Source organism: Maylandia zebra, linkage group LG5, assembly GCF_041146795.1.
Source record: "Maylandia zebra isolate NMK-2024a linkage group LG5, Mzebra_GT3a, whole genome shotgun sequence".
Taxonomy (NCBI): Eukaryota; Metazoa; Chordata; class Actinopteri; order Cichliformes; family Cichlidae; genus Maylandia; species Maylandia zebra.
The window spans coordinates 17,490,570-17,515,585 of NC_135171.1; the positions used below are offsets into that span (position 1 = coordinate 17,490,570).

The 25,016-nt window shown below is 40.1% G+C and overlaps 1 protein-coding gene across 5 annotated transcripts; it reads right to left on the reverse strand.

Moving 5' to 3' along the window:
* Positions 1 to 2,339: 2,339 nt before the first annotated feature.
* Positions 2,340 to 24,503, reverse strand: LOC106674468 (pogo transposable element with KRAB domain). Of its 5 annotated transcripts, XM_024802618.2 has the most exons (6): positions 24,192 to 24,503; positions 22,313 to 22,776; positions 5,005 to 6,009; positions 4,727 to 4,882; positions 4,306 to 4,398; positions 2,340 to 3,523 (listed from the first exon to the last, which is right to left on the reverse strand). In XM_024802618.2, the coding sequence occupies exons 1-6, from the start codon at positions 24,367 to 24,369 to the stop codon at positions 3,206 to 3,208; spliced, it is 2,214 nt and encodes a 737-aa protein (XP_024658386.2). In that variant the 5' UTR covers positions 24,370 to 24,503; the 3' UTR covers positions 2,340 to 3,205. The 5 variants fall into 5 exon arrangements, 4 of the variants coding, with proteins under 4 accessions (XP_024658386.2, XP_024658388.2, XP_024658387.2 ...); XR_013098622.1 differs by lacking the exons at positions 2,340 to 3,523; positions 4,306 to 4,398; positions 4,727 to 4,882; positions 5,005 to 6,009 and adding exons at positions 16,086 to 16,181; positions 16,272 to 16,315; positions 19,158 to 20,457; XM_024802620.2 differs by lacking the exons at positions 2,340 to 3,523; positions 4,306 to 4,398; positions 4,727 to 4,882; positions 5,005 to 6,009 and adding exons at positions 14,552 to 16,181; positions 16,272 to 16,312 and having other exon boundaries at positions 24,192 to 24,495.
* Positions 24,504 to 25,016: the final 513 nt, after the last annotated feature.

Genomic DNA, 25,016 nt, shown 5'->3' on the forward strand with positions numbered 1-25,016 from the left:
GGTATATTTACATATATAAAAATATATTTATTTACAATATATTTATTGTAGAGTCCTAATTTCCACTGCCATGCAGACAATCAGCTCAGTGATCCTACGCCAGAGGTCCTTTCATCAGGCCCAAAAAAGGATCTTTTTTTTAAATTTATATATATTTTATTTTAAAAACACCACAAATGTCATCCATGCTTTCGCATCTTCATGTTTGGACTGCTATATTTCCTGCTTTCAGTGGCTGTAGCCCAGGAGCTAGAGCAGGTCAGCTACTAATCAGAGGGTCGGTGGTTTGATCCCCGGGCAAGGTACTAAGCCCAAGTTGCTCTCCGATACATCCACTGGAATATCAGTGTTAGAAAATGCTTGAGCATAGAAAAAAGTGCTTGCGTGAATGAGGCTATAAAGTGCTTCGAGTGCCCATGCCACTCTAAGTGGTTCACCAGCAACCTGGTGGATGCTAAGAGGTTTACACCAGAAATAGTTGCTCATTTGCACGATCAGCTTGGTAAGAGCAGGTTTCGAAAAAGTTAAAACTTTCTGTTACAAACACAGCTGTGTGCCAACCTAGACCTTGCTGCTTCTTCATATCAATTGTATTTACAAAATGTGCAACTCTATAATATATACCAAATATGACCTGGGGTTGAAGTTAAAGGTACATGTAAACATAATGAAGAGTTGTCTGTGAAGGTTCTCAGTCATCCAGGTCATTGTAGTCTAAGGAGCTTGAAAAGAAAAGTGTCTGGACTTCTTTAAGTTGCTTGAAGACGTTTCACCTCTCATCAGAGAAGCTTCTTCAGTTCTAAGGGTCAAAAGGTGGAGAGTCCCAGATTTAAACCCAGTGGGAGTTTCCCCCCAAAGAGGGACAAAAGGACCCCCTGATGATCCTCTACCTAATCACATGAGCCAAGGTGTGAAAACGGGTGTGGGTCACAATCAGCCAGGGTTTCAGGTGAGCTCATTGTGAAACCTGGCCCCACCCTATCGTGTGATTTCCTGAGTTCTGGAAGAGTTCTGGAAATCTGAAAGATAACAGGAGTTAGAGTCAGAACTGTAGAACTGAAGAACTGTAAGAATAAAAAATGACCTTTATACAAAAAGGGGAAGATGGTAAAGGGTTTTAGAAGACCTGGTACAGTTTTATTGTAGCTCAAAGATGAAGACTGATGACTTGAAATGGATCAAATTGTCAAAGAATGAGCTTTGTAAGGGGTAATGTCAGTTGGACTGACACAGTCAAAAACAGCAGTTGACAATAGAGATTGACAGACCACGTGACTTTCGCGCATTGCATGCCGGTAACTCGTGGCAAAACAATCCAAGTACCTGCATCAAATGGAAGCATTTGCAGCACCGCAAAACGTTCATTCTTCGGTTCCAATAAATTCTTGCTTTTTCTTTGCCCCCCAAAAAGGTATGTACAAAACGAAGGAGAACAATGCCGGTCCGTACAAAGACAGACTTAATGAAAAGTCAAAGAAAAGATACGAGGAAAAAATCAAACCAGTGAAAGTGTTAGATCCTTACGAGCACACAGAGGGACAAAATACGTTAGCGTGCTGCCCAACTTCACCACGCTCATATTTATAATTATACGGTTCTTGGAGTGAGTGCATACACTCGTGAAGTTTAGTAACTTCAGGTCACTGCAACAAGCCCAGGTACAGTTTACCGACGGACGGGTACAGGACCTTGAAATGCACCGTGTAGAACGTAAAGACCATCGTACGAACAAAGGTAAGTTTACCAGTCTCACAAATCGTCTTCATAAATACACATTCGTTAACCGTTTATTAATAGGACCTTTGAGCTCAATGGTAATTAATTAGTAGTAGAAATAATTTCTGGTACCCATCACAGAAATGTAGCAGTGACAATAATATTGTATGCTGTAATCGCACTGGGCAATTACACTCAAAAAAATGAAACGTTGACTTTAATTAAAATTATTTTGTCAACAGGTTCCACGAAATTGAATTGTGTTAGTTTAAAGCAAAAATCTTTAGGTCATCTAATTTAATAAACTTGCATTACAGTAAAACAATCCTTTTGAAGTGAGCCAATTTTATAAATCTATTTAGGATTAATTAACAAGCAATATTTAAGACCACCTAAAACAAGTTATGTTGTATGGACATAAATTATGTATTTACAGGTTAGATAGATTAGATTCGTTTTGTGAACACATTTCTTGTTTGTGGTTTTTAAATGTTAAATTTAAGTTAGATTAATTAAAATATTATATTTTCAGCAAAATTGTGCTTTACTAATTAGTTTTACACAAATCTATTTTGTCAACAGGTTCCACACAAATGAATTTAATACAAGCCACTTATTTTCTTTAATTTCCTTTATTGCCAAGACATTCATTAAACATTTCTTTAACAAAACAGCTGCACCACACATTATTAACCCATTAAGGTTAGTAACTAATAGTATGCACACAGATGCACCATAAAAATAACGATTTTAAATTAAATGTCTCTGCCAGAAACAGAAGAAAAAACATTTAAGATCACATAATAGGTTGACCACAAAACCTTTAACAAATCAAAATGAACTGTTCACCTTAACAGCCACAATCCTGGACGGCATCCCATGACAAATTTGTGAAGAACAGAATAAACAGGTTCCAGTCACCAGGTTAGATAAAAAAAAAAGTAATAATAATAATAATAATAAAAACAAATAGTCTACTAATATTCCCAAAATGATATCACCATCCCAAATAAAACTTGAATAAAATATGCAAACATTATGATCTGACAATAAAACAGCTTGCCAGTTTTCAGTTTTTTGCAGCAGCTTAACAGAACTCATTTAACACTTGCCACTGACAGCATTTATTTTACCACTGTATAGGGAAAAAACTCAAGTGGCAAACATTTTAACATGGAAAGAATTGTTCTTTTTTAAAATGCGGCAAAATGCACATTCATCCTGTATCGTCTCTCAATGAAACCATTTAAATCTAAATACTTTGAATAATCTTTTAGTAGGCCCTAAACCCCCCCGCCCCCAAAAAGAGTAAAATCTCTGTAATTGCAATTATTTACAAACAAATGTTTTAAATCTCTCTCAAATTTTGGTTCCCCCCCCCCACCAAAAAAAACAACAACATTTTTTAAACCAAATTTCCATTTTATTCGCCTCCCAAAAACTTCTGTCCATCTGACAGAACATTCATCCAAATAAAAGAAGGGTTGGATTATTCATACAGTTTATTCTTGAGCATCTGTACCTTTGTTGAGAGTCTGCTGGCATCCAGATGAAGGAAGACCTTCTGAAGTACCTCAAAGAAAGCTTTCAGTTCCCGAGGATAACTGAGATTGAGTGCATATATCACACCCATTAAGACCGCACACGCAGAGGCCATGTCTCCCAGGTCATGCAGAACTTCAACACCCTCGATGGTTATACCCACATCAGCTGGAGGAGTGCTGGCATCACCTCCTTCAACACTGATGGTGAAGATACCAAGGGTAATTTGTTCCAGCTCCCTTTGAACAGCTGTAGCATCAGAATCCTTTAAAACAGAGAGTAAAACAAAAACCCATCGCATTGGGAATTAGACACAAAAACACAGAAAAATGCATCCTTAAAAAAAAAAAAAAAAGCCAAAGTCACCCTTTAATGAAATAAACACAATATCAGGAAGACTAATGATTCTGCACCCTGGTGCGCCATTATTTTCGACTACAGTTTTAACAAAAAATGTTAAATAAATAAATACTAAATAGAATCACCATTATATATATATGCATCCTCTAAGTATTATGTATTACTAACTTTTTAGTATTGGATTGCATTACATTGCATAACTCTTCCTGAAATGTGTGTATACATAAAGATTCCTGTTGAAAGATTTTATTATGTTATGTATAGAAGTACATTTCATTTGAGGTTCTCTAGATGTGTTTGCTCTTTTTACTAGAGAAGTTACACTGTGCAAGCTCAGCACGAAGTCTATGCCATTGTATGTTATCTCTTCCTGCATGTGATGAAGTCTCTACTGTTATATGTTATCTCTTCCATTCATGTGACTGTGACGCAAACATGCTTGAGTATAAATAAAGGGTGGTGACTGCTGCGGAGTGTGAGTCTCCGTTTGAACTCTCACCCATGTGCACGTTAAACCTGCAAACCTGTCTGAGTGTCATTTATTCTGACCTGAGTTGCATTACAGGAAAACTCCTAACATTTCCCCAAAGCATTTAAACAGATTCCATGCAAATTATAACAATGTGACAACATTAGTTATTCAAGATTTGGTTTAATACAGATAAAGACTACGCTAAAATTACCAACCAGGTATTCTTTAAAGAGGATGCTTGGGTCTTCATTTAGGTAAAGAGGTAGTGCCCTGAGGACACACTCCCTCCTCTTTTCAATAGTTTCATTCTGGAGAGAGTGACAGAGGTACAGAAAGAGAAAACAGAAATACTTTAGAATGACACAAACTGACAGTATATGCAAAATGAATGACATATCCACTGCTGACACAGACATGTACACAAGACCAATTAATGATCACATGAATATTTAACATGTGGGCAGGGTTTCCACCATATTATACATATCCATATTAAGCAACAGAGGGAAAGACAAACTAATACGGCATCTTTTTTTGCATACCAAAATGGAACTTACAGGTACTATACACTAGCTGTTTAAATTTGAAAGTGATCTTATAATGCCATAACATTTTGCTGCGAACAGAAAAACGCACCTGTGTGGCTGGGGCCAAAATTTGCCTGATTTTCCTCCCTGCAGCGCCTCCTTTATTCTTGAAGACTTTTATTAGTTGGTCAGTGTATTGGTCAAGTTGTGCAAGAAACCTGGGAACCAGTGGAGCAGTAGTAATCCTTACAAATTCTGCTTCTACCTAAAAACATGTCAACAAACACAACATACTGTACTGTAACTATATTTATATATACTATACGTACACATATACATACTACTGGAGCCATTACAGCTTTTATTGTTATTTATAAAGATTCATACCTCAGCCACACTAAATAGTCCTGGCCATCTGATCTTGAAGTCGGCGATCATGGGATTGTTTTTGACAAGTTCCTGCCTCCTGTATGCAAAGGTCCTGGCCATCTTCTCTTTGATAACTATCTCATTATGCTTCTTCTTGACCTCAGTTAGCAATGCCAATCTCTCCCTTTCAAGGCTGTCCTGGGTCTCTCCAGCCGGATAAGGAGGACAAAAATTTACCTCTGCCTTTCTAGGTTTTTTGACAGCATATGCTGGGTGACATCGATCGGTTGGTTTGTGCTTGAGGGAATTAATGCTCACTTCTGGGCACCCCAAGTTTCTAAGCTTTGTCCTATAATTTGCCATCTTGTACTTGAGGCTAATCTTCCATCCGTAGAAACCACTGAAAGATCCTTGTTCTCTTAAGCATGGATGTGCTTTGATTAAAGCTTCAGCAACAGATTCTATTTCCAAGTTTGAAGGATATGCCTTAAACGTCATGATTTTCTCAGCTAGAGCTTCTAAAATGTCTGACTTAAGTTTGTGTCCTGGGTTCAGAAGAATTCCATTTGATATGAAAGCCTGGTTTGCACTTTGAAGTTGCATCTCCACGTCATACGGAAACTTTGGTATTTGGAATTCTGCAGGCCACTGAGATCGAGCAGTTTCGGAGTCAGAGGATGAAAGTAATAGTGTGTCAGAAGATGATAGTGACGTTTCTTCCCCACTTTGGTTCATCCCAACTTCACCAAAGTCTGAAGCATCAGTCAGACAGATGACTTTCACTGTGCTCTTGTCCTGAATATCATCCATTCGTTTAAGGTTGATAAACTCATTATCAAAGTCACTGTCCATGTACTGGAGTCTAATGTCCCCCTGAATATCAAACTGACGTTTGCTCTCATCTGAAAGATCCTCCACAGACTTTGGCATGCCCGATGCTATCGTCAGTTTTTCAGTATTGTTGGAACCAAGGATGATCCGCAGTTTTACTGGTTCAGCCATCATTCGATTCCGTGCTTCAGTCTAGAAAAGAAAAAATATATATACATGAACATAAATCCAGTAACTACGTACAAAATTGAAAGTATTAAAATTGAGATGTCAACATGTTTCACAACGGTACTTAACAGAGAAGTGAGAAAAATTCTGGCTAATCTCAACATAAACACAGATTAAAGGTTTTCTTGTCTAGAAGATGTACAGATGGGCCTAACAGACTGTTAGATTCAACAAGTCACAAGGAGTTAGTGGCTGAACATCACAATAAAGCCAGATGCTACTTTAGGTGCTTATGCCAGTGAGATTAAAGTGCATATTGAGTAAGGTATTAATTACAGCTGTTTACTCACATATTCATTGTGTGCTTTTGATGTAAGGATATCTTTTCAATGTAACCATTCGAAGGGGACCAATGAAGTAGTCATTTAATGGGTACTTCTCTGCCAGTTCATCATATGTTATCAGGGACATTTTGCCACTTGTACATGGTTGCAGTTCAAAGGCCCGGTAGTGCTCCCTAAACCAAGACGAAAACTTGCTGACAATGAAATTCAGTGTACCCTGAACAACACATAATCTGATTATCTCTCCAAATTCAGGCAGCCCATCAGTAAAACCACAGATAACAATCATTCTATTTCTGTAGTTGATCCCTCTATAGTCTGCACTTTTAGTCATGTTTACTTCTGTCATGTCAGGATACATCTTTTTGATAGGCAGAGAAATGTCATCTTTCAGAACCTCAAGTGGAACTCTTGATGCACTTGACACTTCAACTCCAGATTTCTGTGGATGTAATGAGTGTAAGTGATAGGCAATCAGCATTTGATGTTTCCTTGACAGTGTTAGAGCAACATTCTTGAAACACTTGGTATGATGAGCCACTTCCTTGAAAAAACTGTGTTTTCCCTCAAATCGCATTGTCCATAATCCAACAAGAGGACCAAAACATCGGATCATCTGAAGGTAATGTTCCAAGTAGTGATGCTTTGGCAGAAGTTTTTTGTTGGGAAATGCTTCTTGATATTTCTGTCTGTGATCAGAAATTTTGAACTGAAGATATCCAATTGATTCTTCTGTATGGATCTGGGCAACAGCAAGTTCCACTATCTCCTTTAAATCCAAAATGATTTCCCACACTGGATCACCGTCAGGTATAACATCTCCAATCAAGAAGGGCAGCAATCTTAACGGAGTCCAATTTTCCGCTGCATTGCCACCTATTGTATTTTTTCTTAACAATGTTCGTGGAACAATATGTGGACGGTTTGTTTTATCTTTTCCCTTATAGGGAAAACTGACAATCACTTTATTTAAAGAGTCCAAAGTGATGTATTTTTTGGATATGAACATACCCAGACACTGTGCAAGTTCCACTGGAACAACACCTTCCAAAAGATCGTGGAGTATGTCAGGTGGATATCCAGTTGTCACATGAAAATGAGAAAGATTTTCCGTCAGCACACATGGCCTTTTTACTCCAACACAATGCTTTCCACTCTCTACTGCATGTTTGACATGTTCTTTGTGCAGGTCTTTGGATCGAAGAGTAAACTCTCCAGAAAGTACCGGTTTGGTCTGAAAGTCGCTGAAGCGTCCTGTGCAAAATCGACAAACATACTCTCCTGAAAAGCTCTCCACAAAACCTGCAATCCCATGAGCACCTAGATTGTCTGCAGCTACACACTGTACCATGCCTTTAATATTTTTTCCAATCTGTGGGACAAATACCCCATGCTCCTCCAAGACTGCCAAATCACACAAAAGAGGTTCAAGCACTTTTTCATACCCATATTCCTTGACGTAGCTGCTTTTACACAGTATTGCCAAGTAGATGGATGACAAAGAGGAGTGTTGGTCTTGGGATAAGTTGCTTAATATCCAGTACACTGCACAAAGTTTGTGCTTCTTTCTTGAAGTACCGAGAGGGTTGCATACTTCAAAATCATCAATGTAAAGCATCACGGTAATTCTCAATTCATCAGCAGACAGGAACTGATTTTGTTTGAAAAATTCTCCATCTTGAAATGATCTGTATTCTTGTTGCATACTTTCAGTTTCCTTGGATTGAGCATTGAAGTTTTCTACTATGTCATCTACTATACCATTCTTTGTTAGGAGCTGTTGTAGGGTCTGCAGTAATGGTATATATTGGTAGGTGTGGTTGCTCTCCTTATCCAAAATATATTCAATTGGTTCAACGACATGGAACTTTTTGCTGAAGTACTGTTTCCGCTTAAAAGCAGTTCCAAGTGTACCCATATGTCCAAGTGTTTTTGTCAGAGGGTTAGAGATGCAGACTGCAGAGGCCAAATCCTCAATTTCTTTCACATTAAGATTAATATGACTTTGCTTTGTACAAAAATCTGTAACTATGGCATTTATTGCAGTCAGGGATGCAGAACTCATCAGGAAGTGCAAGTCCTGCAAAAACTCATCCACTGCACTGCTTGGAACATGGAGTACATTTTCCAGCTTAAGCAACATCACTGCAAATTTCTCTTCTATCATCCTCTCATCACTTTTAGAGATCCCAGTCTGAGACAAGTCTTGCACTTCCACCTGGCCTTCGTCAAATACTTCACTGTCTTCATGTTCCCCTTCAGGAGCTGGCCTGTTAAAACGGTCTCTTACTGTTACTATTCCACCTTTAAAGTCACTGTAAGAATAACCAAGATGTTTTCTATTTTTATGTGATTTGAATGTTCCATAGATGTTTGTCATAAATGTACAACCCTTGAACACGCATGGGACCGTTTCATTTGCTTTCAGATGCAAATTTATGTGACTAAAATACTCCTTTTCAGAGGTAACTTCAGAGAATCCACAAACATGGCAGCTGAATGTGGCCAGTGACAATGTTTTCTGTGATTTCTCTCTGTTATGAATCCTACAAAAATGGGACCTGAGTGCATTCCATGACTTAAATGTGCATGGACAACTAATATATGGGCAAGGATATGGGCGCCAGTGCCCATAATCTGGATGTTTTAATCTATAATGTTTAAGTAATTGGCCCCTAGTTGAGGTCCTTGCACTGCAACCTTTACATTGCCACATTCAGATCTGGAGAAGACATAAAAGTAAAGTAAACAAAACTTAACTTGTAAAACAGTTTTTTTTGAAAAAAGTATGACAGTTCACATACCACATGCAAGCACAGGCATACCACATACACCACATCAGTATAAGAGGGAGCAGGTAAAGGCCAGGAAAAAACTTAAAAATTATTGATTGAATTACAAGTAAATAAAATCTTACTCAGAAGAAAAGCAAGAGATTGACACTGCCATGTGCCAACTTTCTATAGAAAAAATTATCAGGTCTGTTGACCTTCTGTCTGTCCAGTTATTTTTCGTCAATAATTTCATTTAAAAAAAAAATGTAGTGTTTATTTAACAAAATTTAATTTATAACCATGTTGATATGTATAACTCTGCTAGGAAACATGCTGTCTTTACAGACCATTTTCATATAATACAGATGACTGATAGAGCACAACAATGGTGTCACAGTGGCTTCTGGCCCTCAATTTTTGGATTTTAAATGTCACAACTTCATGCTATCATTGTTATGCTATTAGACATTTGTGTGATTCTCAAATTACAATAAAGCAATCTCAATAAAGCAAGTGGAAAAATATCCTAGAACCCCTTTAGCTAATCACTTTAACAAGCAAAGAAACATTAAAAATGTGTCTTACACATTCCGCAAAGTAAGGATATTAACATGTTAGCAGTTAATACAATTGTTTACAATAACCTGGGATAAACAGGCACACTAAATTTTATCATTTGTACTATTATATCTCATCTTATTCCCAGGTTTGCTCTATGAGGGACATACTTCATCTGTGCATCTATTCTGAGCGCAGTAAAAAAAAGAAATGCAAGCTCAAATGTTGCATTTTGTGGAGAAAATTATTTTGATCTTAGAAAAGTTTAATTTCAGCGAAAAAATTTCATTTCTGCATGCAAGAAATGTATTTCAGTGTTTGCTATTATCCATATACACACACAATGACAGCCCCTCTCGCTCAGTTGTTTGCATTTGCTCTTGATCAGATCCGCTCAACTCTCTGTACACCGTTTTAAATGTGCCACACAACCAACCAATCACAGACTTGGATGCTAAAATTCTGATTGGCTGCTACAGTCTCCAATCAGCTTGCTAGCTACTACTTTCCAGAAACACGGTCCAGAATGTAGCTAAATCGAGTTTGGAGAGCAGAGATCTGAGCAAGAGCAAATACCAACTAGTGATGGGATTTCCGGCTCTTTTTGCTCGGCTCACTAAAAAGAGCCGCCTCTTTCGGCTCCGAACCGGCTCTTCAGGTTGTTTTGTTGCTTTAATTAATTTATTATTCACAATAATATAAAATTATGCACAAAAGGAATTACTAACGTAAAAAAGTGGTTTTATTTATATATGTTTATATATAAATATATGCGGTGGCCCCTAGAGACAAAACACGTACAAACTCCAAAACACATTTCTAGCATGAACTGAACTTCCAAAGCAGAGCTACTAGATCACTTAAATTACACAATTGAAAGCATGTGTGTATTGTTTGTGTATTTATACACAGGCACTCAAATATATTCAAATAATTTAAAAAAAAGTTCATCTACCTGTTACTATCACACACCAAATCCGGTCGTTGGTACTTGCTGGATTGTGTAGCCACAAGATAACAAAAACTCAACACTGCGCCCAGCATCCTGGAGCACTTCTGTTGTCTTTTGTAAGTGTTTTGAGTTTTTACGTGCTTCGGAGTTTGTACGTGTTTTGGAGTTTGTACGTGTTTGTACGTGTTTTGGAGTTTGTACGTGTTTTGGAGTTTGTACGTGTTTTGGAGTTTGTATGTGCTTTGTCTCTAGGGACCACTGTAAATATACTTTTATTTATTCACGCCACATAAAATGTAATAAATAAATCATATAATACAAAAATCAACTATTCACATTTCAACTTTTAACTATTTTCAGCTGTTTCCTTTTACAAATTTAAAGTGAAAACAACACAAAACACTGCAAAACACAATTAAATATAAATTATAATATGAAAACAAAAAGAACATGCACATTCTCTGTCATATGGGCCCGCATGAATCCGCACTTTCTGAATCCTTTATCATCTGCAACCGAAAATAGTTGTGGATGATTACTATACCTTTCTAATGTGAAGTTGTTGTCCCTGGCTCTCTTTCTCTCTCTCTCCTTCTGGCTCTGTTCCTGTGCTACTGAGTGTAACTACCGCCCCTCCCCCCTCTGCCCAGCGTAAAGCACAAGGCTCGCGTGCAGAGTGAAGCGGAAAAAAGTGCGAGAGAGAGGGTGAGAGAAAAAAAAAACCCCAAAAAAACCCCCACGAGCCGTCACGGCTCGCGATAAGGAGCCGGCTCTCGTCGTTCACGTCAAAGAGTCGGCTCTAAGAGCCATTTCGTTCGCGAACGACCCATCACTAATACCAACAACTGAGTGAGAGGGGGTCACGTCGTGTCCAAATTCATGTGTAGATGAATAATTGCAAACAATACATTTCTTGCACGCAGCAATGAATTTGGTTCGCTCAAATTAAAATTTTATTCACTCAAGAATTTTTTTCTCAAAATGCAACATTTGCGCTTGAATTCTTTTTAAAAAAATTTTTTACGTGCGCTCAGAATAGAGGCACAAAAATACCGCCCTAGATGTATACCTATACACACCAACTTTCCGATGGTCTCTCGGTTCCCTTGTTTGGATGACAGGATGAAATATCTGACATCTCTAACTTGTCTAAGACCCAGTAAAACTAACGCAGCACAAGCATAGACAACATATGTAACATGTCTTGTGCGACAAACACAACATATAACCATGCTCAATATGAAGATACTAGACAACATAGTCAAAGAAAGACGTGGTCTTACCTCTCACAAATGAAAATCCAACTGCAGCTTGCCGCCAAAACAACGTTTTTTCGATAAATTTCAAGTCTTGCGCATGAGCAGGCCCAAGCCTGTTATTCTTTGGTTTTTTATGACCTCTGTTGTTGGATTACTGCCACCTTGTGGATATATGAAGTATATCAATCCTAATTAACTTAAATTAAATGTTATGTCTTCAAGTAACACATTAGTCTTCTGTACAGACAATAGACACAATTATGTAGACTTTATTAGAAAAACATATTTTAACTCAACAAAGACATATATTTTAAGTAAAATGAAAATAAATAATTATTTTAAACTGAACAATTCATCCCGTTCATTTTTTTGAGTGTAGTGATACAAAACAACTGTTTTATCCTGTGAATAAAAGTATATGTTTTTGTCCGTGTACCATGGTAATAACAGAAGCGAAACGCAATATTGTGTCAGGACAATTCACTATTTATGCACAATAAACAAAGGAGCGACAATTTCTGTTCAGCGCCAGACTTGCATGTAACCTATATCACCAATTATGTTAAGAAAAATGACTCATTAACTACAACAGCAGACTGACCTTTGTGGAAATGCTTGGAGCAGACTAACCTGTGAGCTGGAGTGTTCTGGGACGTTATATTTTGTCTTTGAATGGCTGCAATCCAGTCGCCTCTTTGTTACTTCGGAAACATGGCTCGAACAATTTCTCTTCAACGACGTAATCCGATAACAACCGATCTCTTTACCCGTCGGCTTCCCGTGGCTGTCATGCGACCGGCTATTGCAGTTAATAATACAACAGCTTCTTGCCATTTTTTGTGTTTCTTTTTATCGCTGTTGTTACACCCCGGCCTAGGCAACCGGGGTGCAACGTAGAAAAACAAAGATAAGGAAAATAAAACCACGAAGGCTCTCCACCAAAATCCCAAAACGAAAATATCCCATGACGAAAGTATTAACAAACCCATTCACAACTATTTACAACAGACTATTTATTTACAACAAAACACCAAACTATTTACAACACGGGGGAGATCGCGACCATGACACACTGAAACACAGGGTTTAAATACATAGAGGGAGCAATCAGGAAATGGACCACAGGAGGGAAACACAGCTGGGGCAAATTAGAACTGACGAGACAGGGAAAATGTAAACTGAACACACTAAGATAACACAGACTTTCAAAGTAAAGCAGGAAATACATAAGTCATGCAAAAACAAAACACTGACACACCGAAACGTAACATTTCCCCCTACCCAAAAATCAAACATGTAACCCCAAGTGAAAAGTTTGATTCAGACAAACGAAGGCTGAAACGAAGGCAGACGAAGCTGATGGAGGCTGGAGCGGTCCCACTGACCCTCCAGCAGACGACGAAGGCTGGAGCGGTCCCTCGGACCCTCCAGCGAAGGCGGATGAAGGCTGGAGCGGTCCCACGGACCCTCCAGCGAAGGCGGATGAAGGCTGGAGCGGTCCCACGGACCCTCCCCCCAGCGAAGGCGGATGAAGGCAGACGAAGCTGATGGAGGCTGGAGCGGTCCCACGGACCCTCCAGCAGACGACGAAGGCTGGTGCGGTCCCCCGGACCCTCCAGCAGAGGCGGATGAAGGCTGGAGCGGTCCCTCGGACGCTCCAGCGAAGGCGGATGAGCAGCTCACTAGCTGCACACATGGACACGCAGCCCACCAGCTGCACACACGGACACGCAGCCCACCAGCTGCACACACGGACACGCAGCCCACCAGCTGCAGAAGGCTGGAGCGGTCCCTCGGATCCTCCATCGAAGGCGGATGAAGGCTGGAGCGGTCCCTCGGATCCTCCAGCGAAGACAGACGAGCAGCTCACTAGCTGCACACATAGACACGCAGCCCACCAGCTGCACACACGGACACGCAGCCCACCAGCTGCACACACGGACACGCAGCCCACCAGCTGCACACACGGACACGCAGCCCACCAGCTGCAGAAGGCTGGAGCGGTCCCTCGGATCCTCCAGCGAAGACAGACGGAGGCTGAAGCGGTCCTCGGACCCTCCAGCGAAGACAGAAGGCCGAAGCTGTCCCTCCTTCGGACCCTCCACCGATCCCGGACGAGCCCCCATATGTTACACCCCGGCCTAGGCAACCGGGGTGCAACGTAGAAAAACAAAGATAAGGAAAATAAAACCACGAAGGCTCTCCACCAAAATCCCAAAACGAAAATATCCCATGACGAAAGTATTAACAAACCCATTCACAACTATTTACAACAGACTATTTATTTACAACAAAACACCAAACTATTTACAACACGGGGGAGATCGCGACCATGACACACTGAAACACAGGGTTTAAATACATAGAGGGAGCAATCAGGAAATGGACCACAGGAGGGAAACACAGCTGGGGCAAATTAGAACTGACGAGACAGGGAAAATGTAAACTGAACACACTAAGATAACACAGACTTTCAAAGTAAAGCAGGAAATACATAAGTCATGCAAAAACAAAACACTGACACACCGAAACGTAACACTGTATAACTGATTTCAATTGAAAGCCTGCGTGCGCTAGTACCTCTTGCCACGAGTTCCCAGAATTCTTTGCGGTCTTACCCCTGAGTGACGTCACATTTTCAATCTCTATAGTTAAAAGAACTTTAAACCAACACAGAAATATCTTTTTCTCTTTAAACCTTTTTATTTCAAAAACAGTCCAACTCTTTGTTTAACACTGTACAAAAAGTAATCAAAGAACTGTGCAAATTATTGGTAAACTGATTAGTTCAATAAAATAATCACAGTGTACGCAGGACTACAGCGTGGAATCATGCAGTAATAAGGAGGGGAAAGTGACAAATAATTGCATGTAAGGTCTGGCAGATTTTATTTTTTTAAAGAAACTAAACTAAAATGACACAAATTAAGAAGTTCAAAAAATACATAAATCGCCAATAAAAAGTAATGAGAAAGTTACATTTACAATAATGCCAGCAGAAAAGATGACTTTAAAACAAATGTTCAGAGAACATCATGCTAACATGCATTTTCCACATGAAGCCATAGCCTCCTATTTAGTTACTGTGTATTAATGATTTTAGACAAAAACCTGAGTGGAGTTAAGCTATTGATCATGTATACTGAACCTGGAAAGGTTCAGAACTCTTCTGCTCAAGAGTTAAACCAGCAGGATGTTTTTATTGTGAAAAAATTAAAGAAAGTGTTGCATGCTTCAGTAATGCAGTGGAGAAAAAAACTGCACTAACCCATCTTATGTTGGCCGTTAATCTGGCCCATAGGGGAAAAACAGCATACAACACTAATTTGATAATGTCGATGACAACTTTACATTTGCTGGCAAGAAGTAATAGAAAAAGAACTCGTCCAATTTCTTCTTCATGATCTTGATAATGACGTTGTCACGGTATATACGCTGAACCAGCATGTCTTCTCTGGACAACACCAACAGATCACACCATGATGTGCCCGTAACCATCATCTCTCCCTGGATGTGCCAATAGTACGGGTGATTCTTATTCAACTGTAAGACTCCATTGCGACAGATCAGGAAAGCGCAATCAATGAAGCTCCGAAACTTGACGCATTTAGCATGGACCAGTCCAAAACTGTTGGTCTCATTGGAATCGTACACCAACCCATCAGGGTTCGCCCCCAGCCACGGAGCATTCGGATGAACGACAAAACCACAGGGGTACCAGTTGACGCACATTTGCCGACAATATTGCTGGAAAGCTTCATTTTTTATTTCCTCCTCTATCTGTGCTGCTTTGCTCAGAGAAAATCCTTTCTGAATCTTAAATATCAGATGCTCGATATTGCTTTGTCCCGATTTGAGTTTGCAGATCTCTCTGAAACGGTTGGTCAAGCGCAGCTTCTGCAGTTTCTTTATGTTCTCCCTACAGCCACGAGTGGATTTCTCCAGAGTGTGTGCTTCTTCCCAGGTGACCTGCATGGCATTTACATGTTCCTGCTCCTTGGCGCTAAGTGTAGGAATGGCAGACACTGATTCAAGTTCATGGTGAGATAGAGGAAGCGGCAGCCGAGAGGGAGCATCACTGTTTATCGTATAACCCTGACTTGATGGCACAGGGCACTGGTAGGATAGGAGGGAACCTTTGGGAACTTTACCAGAAGCACAGTCCACCCATTCCACATCTGTTGTGAGGCCCATTTTGGTTATCAAAGGCTTCTGGTCATCAGGAAAGTCCCTGTAGGCTTCTTTGAGCCTTTCAATAAACGACTGGCATTCAGATGGGACAACACTGGTGAATTTCATGAGCGTCAACCTGTACGACACATAATTATTATCATTATCATTATTATTATTATTTTTAGCAAGCTGGGAGGGTGATTATTGAGGTTCTTGCCATTCTTACCTTGGAAATTCTAGCATGGTTTTCTGCAGGGGGCACACTAGCTTCTTCCAAAGAATTTCACCCAAGGAAAGAAAGAGAAAAGAATTTTAATTGCTAAAAAAATACAAACAAAAGACAAATAAAAGCATCTAAAAGCATAAAAAGTAATTTCTGCAAATATTTGCAGATGACACCATTATGGAATCATGTATATTGAGAAAAAGGATTGGCCAACTAACCCTTCACTTTGGTGTGATGACACATTTTTCTCTAAACTTGTGTGAGAGCTGCTTTACCTTCAAAATGAGTGCCACTTATAGCTGTAAGCAAAGTCAGCATCAAGTTATCAAGTCATTGAATCATCAAGTTATTGAATAGATTAACCATTTATCTGGACAAAGTAATTCCAAATGCTGTTTTGCAGTACAAAAGACTCCAGACTCCTTACATACACATTTTTACTAACCATCAGACTTGTACTATTTTTATTTATAAAAATTCTGAAGCACCAGAAACTCAGACTGCACTCGCCCGCATTTCATCAATAGAGGCTGCTCATTTTTGAAACTTACGGCCAATTCATCGGTCAATATCCTAGATCACTTATGGCAGTTAATTCAGCAGTAATTATTAAAATGGGAAACAAAAGGTTCTCACAGTTGAACAGGAATGGGATTTAATCGAACAAACAAACATGGTGGTCAGAGGGCCTGGTGGCACCAGTGTCCGGCAGCCTCGCCTCTGTCAGTGCGCCCCAGGGCAGCTGTGGCTACAATGTAGCTTGCCATCACCAGTCTGTGAATGTGTGTGTGAATGGGTGAATGACTGAATGTAGTGTAAAGCGCTTTGGGGTCCTTAGGGACTGAGTAAAGCGCTATACAAATGCAGGCCATTTGATCGCTGAATCATCAAATGTTTTGGGAAAAACAGTGATTGTATCACTACTGATTCAAACTAGCTGTAAGGATGTTTGTAAGGACTTCAGAGCATTACTCAGGCTTAATTTTACATCATATCTTGAATAAGCATGCATCAATAAATTCCGGATGGTGGTGTTAAGCTGCATGTGCACTTGAAACAATTATTTAATAAGTAGCGCTCTACTTCCAAGTCAAACCCATTAAGACTACTAAGAATGCAGACATTTAAAAAAAAATCCAGTTCTTCAAAAGCTAATTCACTGACACTTTTTATTTCCGTGAATTTGAGATGTCTCTTACCCTAAGTGAACTAAAGAAATGACAGCTAAGGGAAACGAAGTCAGCACAAAATGTGGATGGCCAATAAAACTTTCAGACGATGTAAATGCTGAGCAGACGAGCAAAGTAAAGCCTCCATAAAGCAAAAGACCCGCTGAAAGGTTTAGCTGACAGGGAGCTAGTGATGCAACATTTCACTGTAAAGCGCTGATGCGCAAACAGAGTCTAAAGGTAAAACTTGCATGGCACATTCTCGCAAACCTCAATGTCTGAGGTATGCAAAGCAACATGTCATACTGTAAACAAGTGGCATGGACAGATAAAGTTGAGTCAAAGGTTTACGAGATAAAAGGAGCAGCATTTGATGAAAGAAAGCCTTGGCAGTCCCTAAACATTGGAGTGGCAATATTCTTCTTTGGGGTTGTGCAGCAGTAACAGCAAAAGCACAGAGAGGCTTTCACTACATAGTAACAAAATCTCATTGGACAGCAGCCCTCAACCATCAGCTACTCAAAGAAACACAAGCTTAAGCATTTTTGATGGCACTTAAATTCATCTGCCTTAGTAATGCTGTGTAAGCAAAACAGCCTAAAAACATCAGAACGTAAAGTAATCTGCACAGAAAAGTGGCTGAAAATTCACAAGTTAGGAAGAGAAAGACTAAGGCTACGTTCACACTACAGGCGAAAGCACATCAAATCCGACTTTTCTGACCCTATGCGACCCATATCCGATCATGGTACGACAGTGTGAACAGCACAAATCCGATACGCCAATTATCAGTGCCGGAGAAGCGCCCAAGAAGACATTGTGAACACTTCCTGGCCATCCAGTGTAGATGTTAGTGAAACTGTTGGGAAGACAGCGTTGGAGAAACGTGAACATTTTATTTGTACTGTATAATCTGCAGATTCTGACAGAAATTTGCAACTATCCTTTGAAGCACCGCTCCTCTCTAAAACAACAATAAGTATAGTAGTAGTAGTAGTAGTAGTAGTAGTTGTTGTTATTAGGCTATATGTAAATAACAAAATAACTTTATAACTTAAAGAAAAATTGGGAAACGTAAAGTGCGAAACAAGTCTTTATATTAAGGGCCATCGGTCAAACAATATTGTTTGCTCTGGGTCTAAACAGAGCACGTTGTGTGTGACTAGGGCTGGGCCATATTATACAGTTCACGGTAATACCGGTATAATGTTAGGCAACGATAGGAAAATGAAATATCGCGATAGAATATGAGTAAAACGCGCATGCACAGTGCCTTTGTTTTCATACGCACATGGCCGATTGTTGAGTGAAACAGATGAACCAGAATTGGTTTGTAAAAATGGTGCAACTTCAGTGATGTGGAACTGGTTTGGTGTTTGTCCGTCAGATATACGACAAAGCACATTTTTTTGCAGAACATGCAAGCGGCCGTCGTTATTGTCGTACCGTATTTTCACGACCATAAGACGCACTGTACTAAAGGCGCAGTCTCAGTTATGTGTGCCATTACTGTATTTAACACACACATAAGGCGCACTGGATTATAGGGCGCATACAAGTACTGTATGCGTATTTAAAAAATAAAGCGGGAGCAAACCTGAGTTCGGTACCTTACTCACATTTCTATTACCAGTATTCGTCATCATCAACAACACACAAGCATACAAATGTGCGTATTTAAAAATAAAGCAGGAGCAAAACAAAGTTTGGTACTCACATTTTTATCATCAATCAAACCCATCGAAGTCCTCATCCTCTGTGTCTGAATTGAACAGCTGCGCTAAATCTCCATCAAACATGCCAGGTTCACTTTCTTCACTGTCAGAGTCACTTTCCGTGCCGTGCGGCTCCTCGGAAATGATGCCGGCTTTTGCGAAAGCTCGAACAACAGTGCCATCAGACATGTTAGCCCAAGCATCTACAATCCATTGGCAAATTGTGGCATAACTCGCCCGGCGCTGCCTTCCACTCTTGGTGAAACTGTGGTCTACATCGGTCATCCATCGCTTCCAGGCCGCTCGCAGCCTTACTTTGAACGGGCGGTTCACACCGATGTCCAGCGGTTGGAGTTCCTTTGTCAGGCCTCCCGGAATGACAGCAAGCTCACAGTTCATTTGTTTCACTAGTTTTTTCACATCGGCTGTGAGATGGGCACGCATAGAGTCACAGATTAAGAGCGATGGTGATGCGTGGAAAAAACCACCTGGTCTCCTTTCATACACCTCCCTCAGCCACTCTTTCATCATTTCCTCATCCATCCAGCCCTTTACATTTGCCTTAATGATGAGTCCTGCTGGAAACTTCTCTTTAGGCAAAGTCTTTCGCTTAAAAATCACCATAGGCGGCAGTTTCTGTCCATTAGCATGGCAGCCAAGCACAACAGTAAAAGAAGACTTTTCATACCCCGTTGTGCGTATCGCTACCGTGCTGGTCCCCTTCTTCTCCACAGTGTGACTCACCGGGATGTCAAAAGTGAGCGGGACCTCGTCCATGTTTGTGATGTGGCTGGGCTGGATGTTTTTGTCGCCGATGTGTTTGCTGCAGTAGGAGCGGAAGATGGCCAGCTTTTCCTTATAATCCGCTGGAAGTTGCTGCGCTACCGTAGTCCTGGTCCGGATGGAAAAATGGCACCGTTTCATAAAACGAAAGCACCAAGACGGACCTCCTTGGAAATGTTCAATGTTCATCTCTTCAGCTAGTGAAACTGCTTTTAGCCGAATGGTGACCATCGAAACGCTTCTCCCGCTCGATCTTTGCTCGATGATCCACCGCTCGAGTCTTTCCTCCAACTCGGGCCACCTCGCCTTATGTCCGCGGAAACTCAGCTGCGTTTTCTTGACCTGCCGGAGCTTGTTTTCTAGCTTCCTCCAATTGCGAACCATCGATTCGTTAATCTTAAATTCTCTCGCCGCTGCTCGATTTCCATGTTCCTCCGCATAGCTGATGGCCTTCAGTTTAAACTGTGCTTCGTAAGCGTGTCTCTTCGCCATTTTCAGGGTTGTTAAAACAACGATGTCCTGCATAACGCACATACCAGTTCTTTTATACAGGTATGTGCGATAAAGTCAACGCACACACTTCACCCTGTAGCGTTCTCATGGTGTTCTCTACTACGTCCTCATTACAACACACAGGGTGCACTGTGCTACAGGGCGCGCCGTACTTTTTGAAGAAAATCTAAGACTTTTAAGTGCGCCTTATGGTCGTGAAAATACGGTATTTGTTGGACTAAGATGCTCTTAAATCTGGGAGTAATCTGAGTCCTAAACTCCGTATGTTTCAGGTCAAACGAACACTGCAGCATCACTGAGAGTTAAAAACTGTCTAAATTCTTTCATCTTTAATAAAACGATCAGCATTGCTTCTTTACCAGGTGAAACTATGAAGTTTAACTTCCAGGCATCCATGAAAACAAAATTTATTACATTTAACGGAGTTCGAAGTTAGCAGGAAGCTAGCGGAAGTTAGCTCGCTAGTTTCGCTAGTTACCTAAGCATGATATTGCATGTTCTGACTGAGATTTCTGGAAAAATTCTAACGTACAGCTCCACTATCACTTCCAACATAAATGAAGACAGGAAACTAAACAGCAGTGACGTTTGTAGGGTTACTGAAGTTGGGCTAGCTGGTATATAATGATGTGCTACCTGATCGCTAGCGACACAGCTATGTTAGCATAACATAAACAGTGAAGCTGGAGGACGAACACTAACACTTTTCCACTTATAAAAGTTAACCTTAAAGTTCCTGATAGTTAGAGACAAATGCAATCGCATGGCAGGATACTGTAAACGGACAAAACTTCAGTCAGGAGAACAACTGAGATAATCCATCCACAATACGAGGTTAGTCATTAATATACTGCAGCAACATGGGAATACAGCAGCTGCCAGAGAATTCAACATTAATGAATCAATGGTACAGAAGTGGAGGAAGCAAGAAGAATGAGTTTAATAAAGTTTGATTTATCTGACTGCTTTGTTTCGCTTAATGTGCCTTATAATCCCGTGCACCTTATGGTCCGAAAAATACGCACTGCACACTGCAGTTTAATGTTGCAAAGCACCTCTTTTTAACTTCAGTGGATATTATACATGTTTATGCTCAGGATGTGTCAGCCCATTTCTACTGGATATTATACATGTTTATGCTCAGGATGTGTCAGCCCATTTCTACTGGAAATGTCTTTTGGTTAAAGCAAGGAATTTGCATTTGCACTGTTACATTTTTATAAAGCTTTAATGTACATAAAAACCAGCTTCTTGTATAAGTGAAAATAAATGGAAGGTTGTCTTTTTGCGCTAGTAATGTTGTGGAGTTGTATTTTGTCTCGCATCAATTATATCGTCAGTTATATCGTTATCGCAAATTTTCAAATATATATCGTGATAAATATTTTTGGCCATATCGCCCTGCTCTATGTGTGACGTCTTCTTTTGCACATGCAGATCACTTTGAGGGTTCACACTAGAGCGCGTTTGCTGTCACATTTTATATGTAGTGTGAACAAGAAGAAAAAAAAATTGGATTTGATCAAAAAATTGGAATTGAGCATTAAGACCTGCAGATCTCTAGGAACTCTCAGGTTGCTGATGTGTTGTCAATCTAATAAGTTGTAATCATTGATTTCTGTTTTTGTTTACTTATTTTATTGAGTGTCTGATTTAGGGGGGAAATGGTTGTAGTTCCAGGCTTGGCTATTTAGCATCAGAAAATAAAAGGAAAAAATAAACCCCAATAAAATAAACATTTAGACAATTGTCTACTTTTGGTGCACGTTTACTGAAAGGTGTGTGTGGGACCTTGGGAAGTTAGGAATAGCATTTTGGATTCTCAGCAAAGTTATTTTAGATTTAAGAAGCCAAAACTTACTTTTGTGTTTGAAGTTTCTGAGCCTTTTTTAAATATGTGGCTCTCACTTGTCCCTTCTTCAATCTGGCAATCTGCTTCTGACTCATCTGAGGTACAGTCTCCATCTTCAGCTGCTTCATCAGTTGAGCTATTAGCTGAAGCCTCAAGTCTGGTACCTGCCACATGAATCTGGTTTGTGTCAGTGATGTCTTCTTCTTCCTCTTCTTTTGATCCGTTTTCAAAACAGTCTGATGTAAAATCGTTGTTGGCTTCACCCAGCCCCAGATGTTGCTCCAAACTTATGTCACACTCAATATGCTCTTCTTTAACACAGACTGGTGTAATGAAGTTGTCAGCTTCAGTCAGCACTTGTCGCTGATCCCAACTTAAGTCATATTCTATTTTCCCTGCTTTAGCTATCGTAGTGAGGCCCTCTGATATTTCAAGGTCCACTGAGGGCTGTTCTCCAGCGTAGTTATTAACATCTGTCATAGGAAATAGAAAAAAAACCCATTACTGAATACATTACATAGTAATCATATATGTTTTGCTTTAGTTTGAGTCATGGTACTTGCCCCTTAACCTGAGATTCTTTTAACATGTCAACGTGGACATGTCAGTGAACACATAAGACATGGAAACAGTTTATCTCAACTATCCTTAGACTCTTACCATGTTGGGGGGGGGGGGGGGGGGGGGGGGGGAATCAATAGTCACCATGCAGAACAGCTGTTATTGAGTTATTCACAATCACCAGCCACTCAGTTAGGTACACCTGATCAAAAGCTCTTCAACACAAGAGTGTCGGTATGCAGAAGAGTGTCTGTAAGCGCACAAGACATCAAACCCTGAAGCAGCTGGACTAAAGCAGCAGAAGACCACACTAGATGCAACTCTAATCAGTCAATAATAGGAAACTGAGGCTAGCCAACAGTGGACAACAGAAGACTGGAAAAAATTATTTTTCTGTTCCAACATCCAAATACAAATCATGCTTTGTACTAGGGCTGCCACGGTTAGTCAACTAGTCATTTCAGAGACATCAGTTCCCCACCAGCTCGATAGCTGGAGGGGGGGTTCAAGGCTCACTAGAGCCGGTGAGAAAACCGGACATCCGGCAAATCGTTTTCAAACCCACCGCCATCTTTCGCTACTCAGGTTAAACATGATATATAAGTCACTTAGATAACTTAAAAATGTTATTGTTTGGCTTTTTTCAGTATTTTATTTGTTCCTCTTCCTACTTTGTATCAATGATTCAGGCTGCTGGTTGTGGTGTAACCGTGTGGGGATGTAACGGTTTCATGGCGCAGTTTTAGACATCTTAGTACTAAAACACAAATGATCTCAAACTAGTTTCTTGAACATCACAATTGCTTTACTCCACTCAAACGGCCTTTTAAGTCACTACATCTCAGTCGAGCAGAGCAGTTTTGAGATGCGGTGGAAGGGGGAACGTGGATGTGCAGCAGACAAACAACAGCACCTGTGTGATGCTATCGTATTTTTGTGGATCAATATCTCCAGCACTTGACTGAATCCGTGCCATGAAGAATTAAAGCAGTTCTGTTAAGGTTAAATGGGGTCCTACCTGGTACTGGTCATTTTGTATGTGTTAGACTGATGGGTTACTACCTATGAAACATGTCCGCAGTAGTTTAGTGGTAAAGGCCAATCGAGGTAAAGTTAATTAACAGCTTTATAACGTGAGGGGGCCCTTTAGTATTAGTCTTAACTAACTAACTAAAGCATTAAATTACGCACCCATCACACACACGTCCTACAGTATTTACACACGGTGTCGCATTAAGCTTGCAATGCTTTAATTTAACAATTCCTCTTCAAGTGTAGCTAATACAGGTCAGTCAACTGGAAACGCAAGGATCCAAAAGCAACAAACCTATCCTGTGTAACTTTATCTCGGGGTTGAGGACCATGTGCAGAATGTCCCGCAGGCGCTTGTTTTCCTCACAGCACTCCACGACGATGCTTTCAACTTCACCAAACACCTCCATGGCCACGGCGGTGAGGCGTTCAGTCAAAAAGCTCCGAAAGCCCTGGAGTCTAACGCTCGACATTTTGGACTATTATTATCTACACAACGCCTGAGTTCATCCGCGTGAACACGCTCAAACAAAAGAAAACAAACGGAATTTCACAAAGGCGACTTCCTGTAGGAAAAGTCTTCTTCGGTGGATTTCGTGGGTTACATTAGCGCCCTCTTCTGATAGCGCGCAATCTACAAGGAGAAGTACAGATTATAAAGACTAAAGAGGAAATAAAATTTTGAGATTACGGTCGAAATTTTAAGATTAAAGTCGAAATAATATTTTGAAAAAAAGTTGCCATTTTGAGATTACAGTCGAAATGTTATTTTAAGCAATTTTAAGATTGAAGTCAAAATAATAATTTGAGAAAAAAAGTTGAAATGTTTCGGTTTTTGACAATGACAATGACAATGACACGCCTTGTGGAACTAGGTGTTCTTCAATGGGCTAAATGTTCTAAGGGGTTTTCCTTATATAAAGCTCAGTGCATTCCTTCTTTTTAAGAGTGTTGCCAGATTGTTGATTTTGTCACTCCAAAAAAATGTATGCTTTGTCTGTGATCAGTTTATTTTGGCCCTAATGATGACATCCCATTACTTACATCAACATATCTGTAGACGACATACTGACAGTTCCAGTGAAAAGATCGAAATGCAAGTCCAGCATTTGGAATCGAC

What these genes read in the sequence shown, in the direction of transcription:
- LOC106674468 (XM_024802618.2), bottom strand. Translation starts at nt 24,369, where the DNA reads ATGTCGAGCGTTAGACTCCAGGGCTTTCGGAGCTTTTTGACTGAACGC. An exon ending in GACTATTTAGTGTGGCTGAG is followed by an intron (nt 4,883 to 5,004) that starts GTATGAATCTTT and finishes ACATGTTTTTAG; the next exon opens with GTAGAAGCAGAATTTGTAAG. An exon ending in TCCTCTTTAAAGAATACCTG is followed by an intron (nt 3,524 to 4,305) that starts GTTGGTAATTTT and finishes TCTGTTTTAAAG; the next exon opens with GATTCTGATGCTACAGCTGT.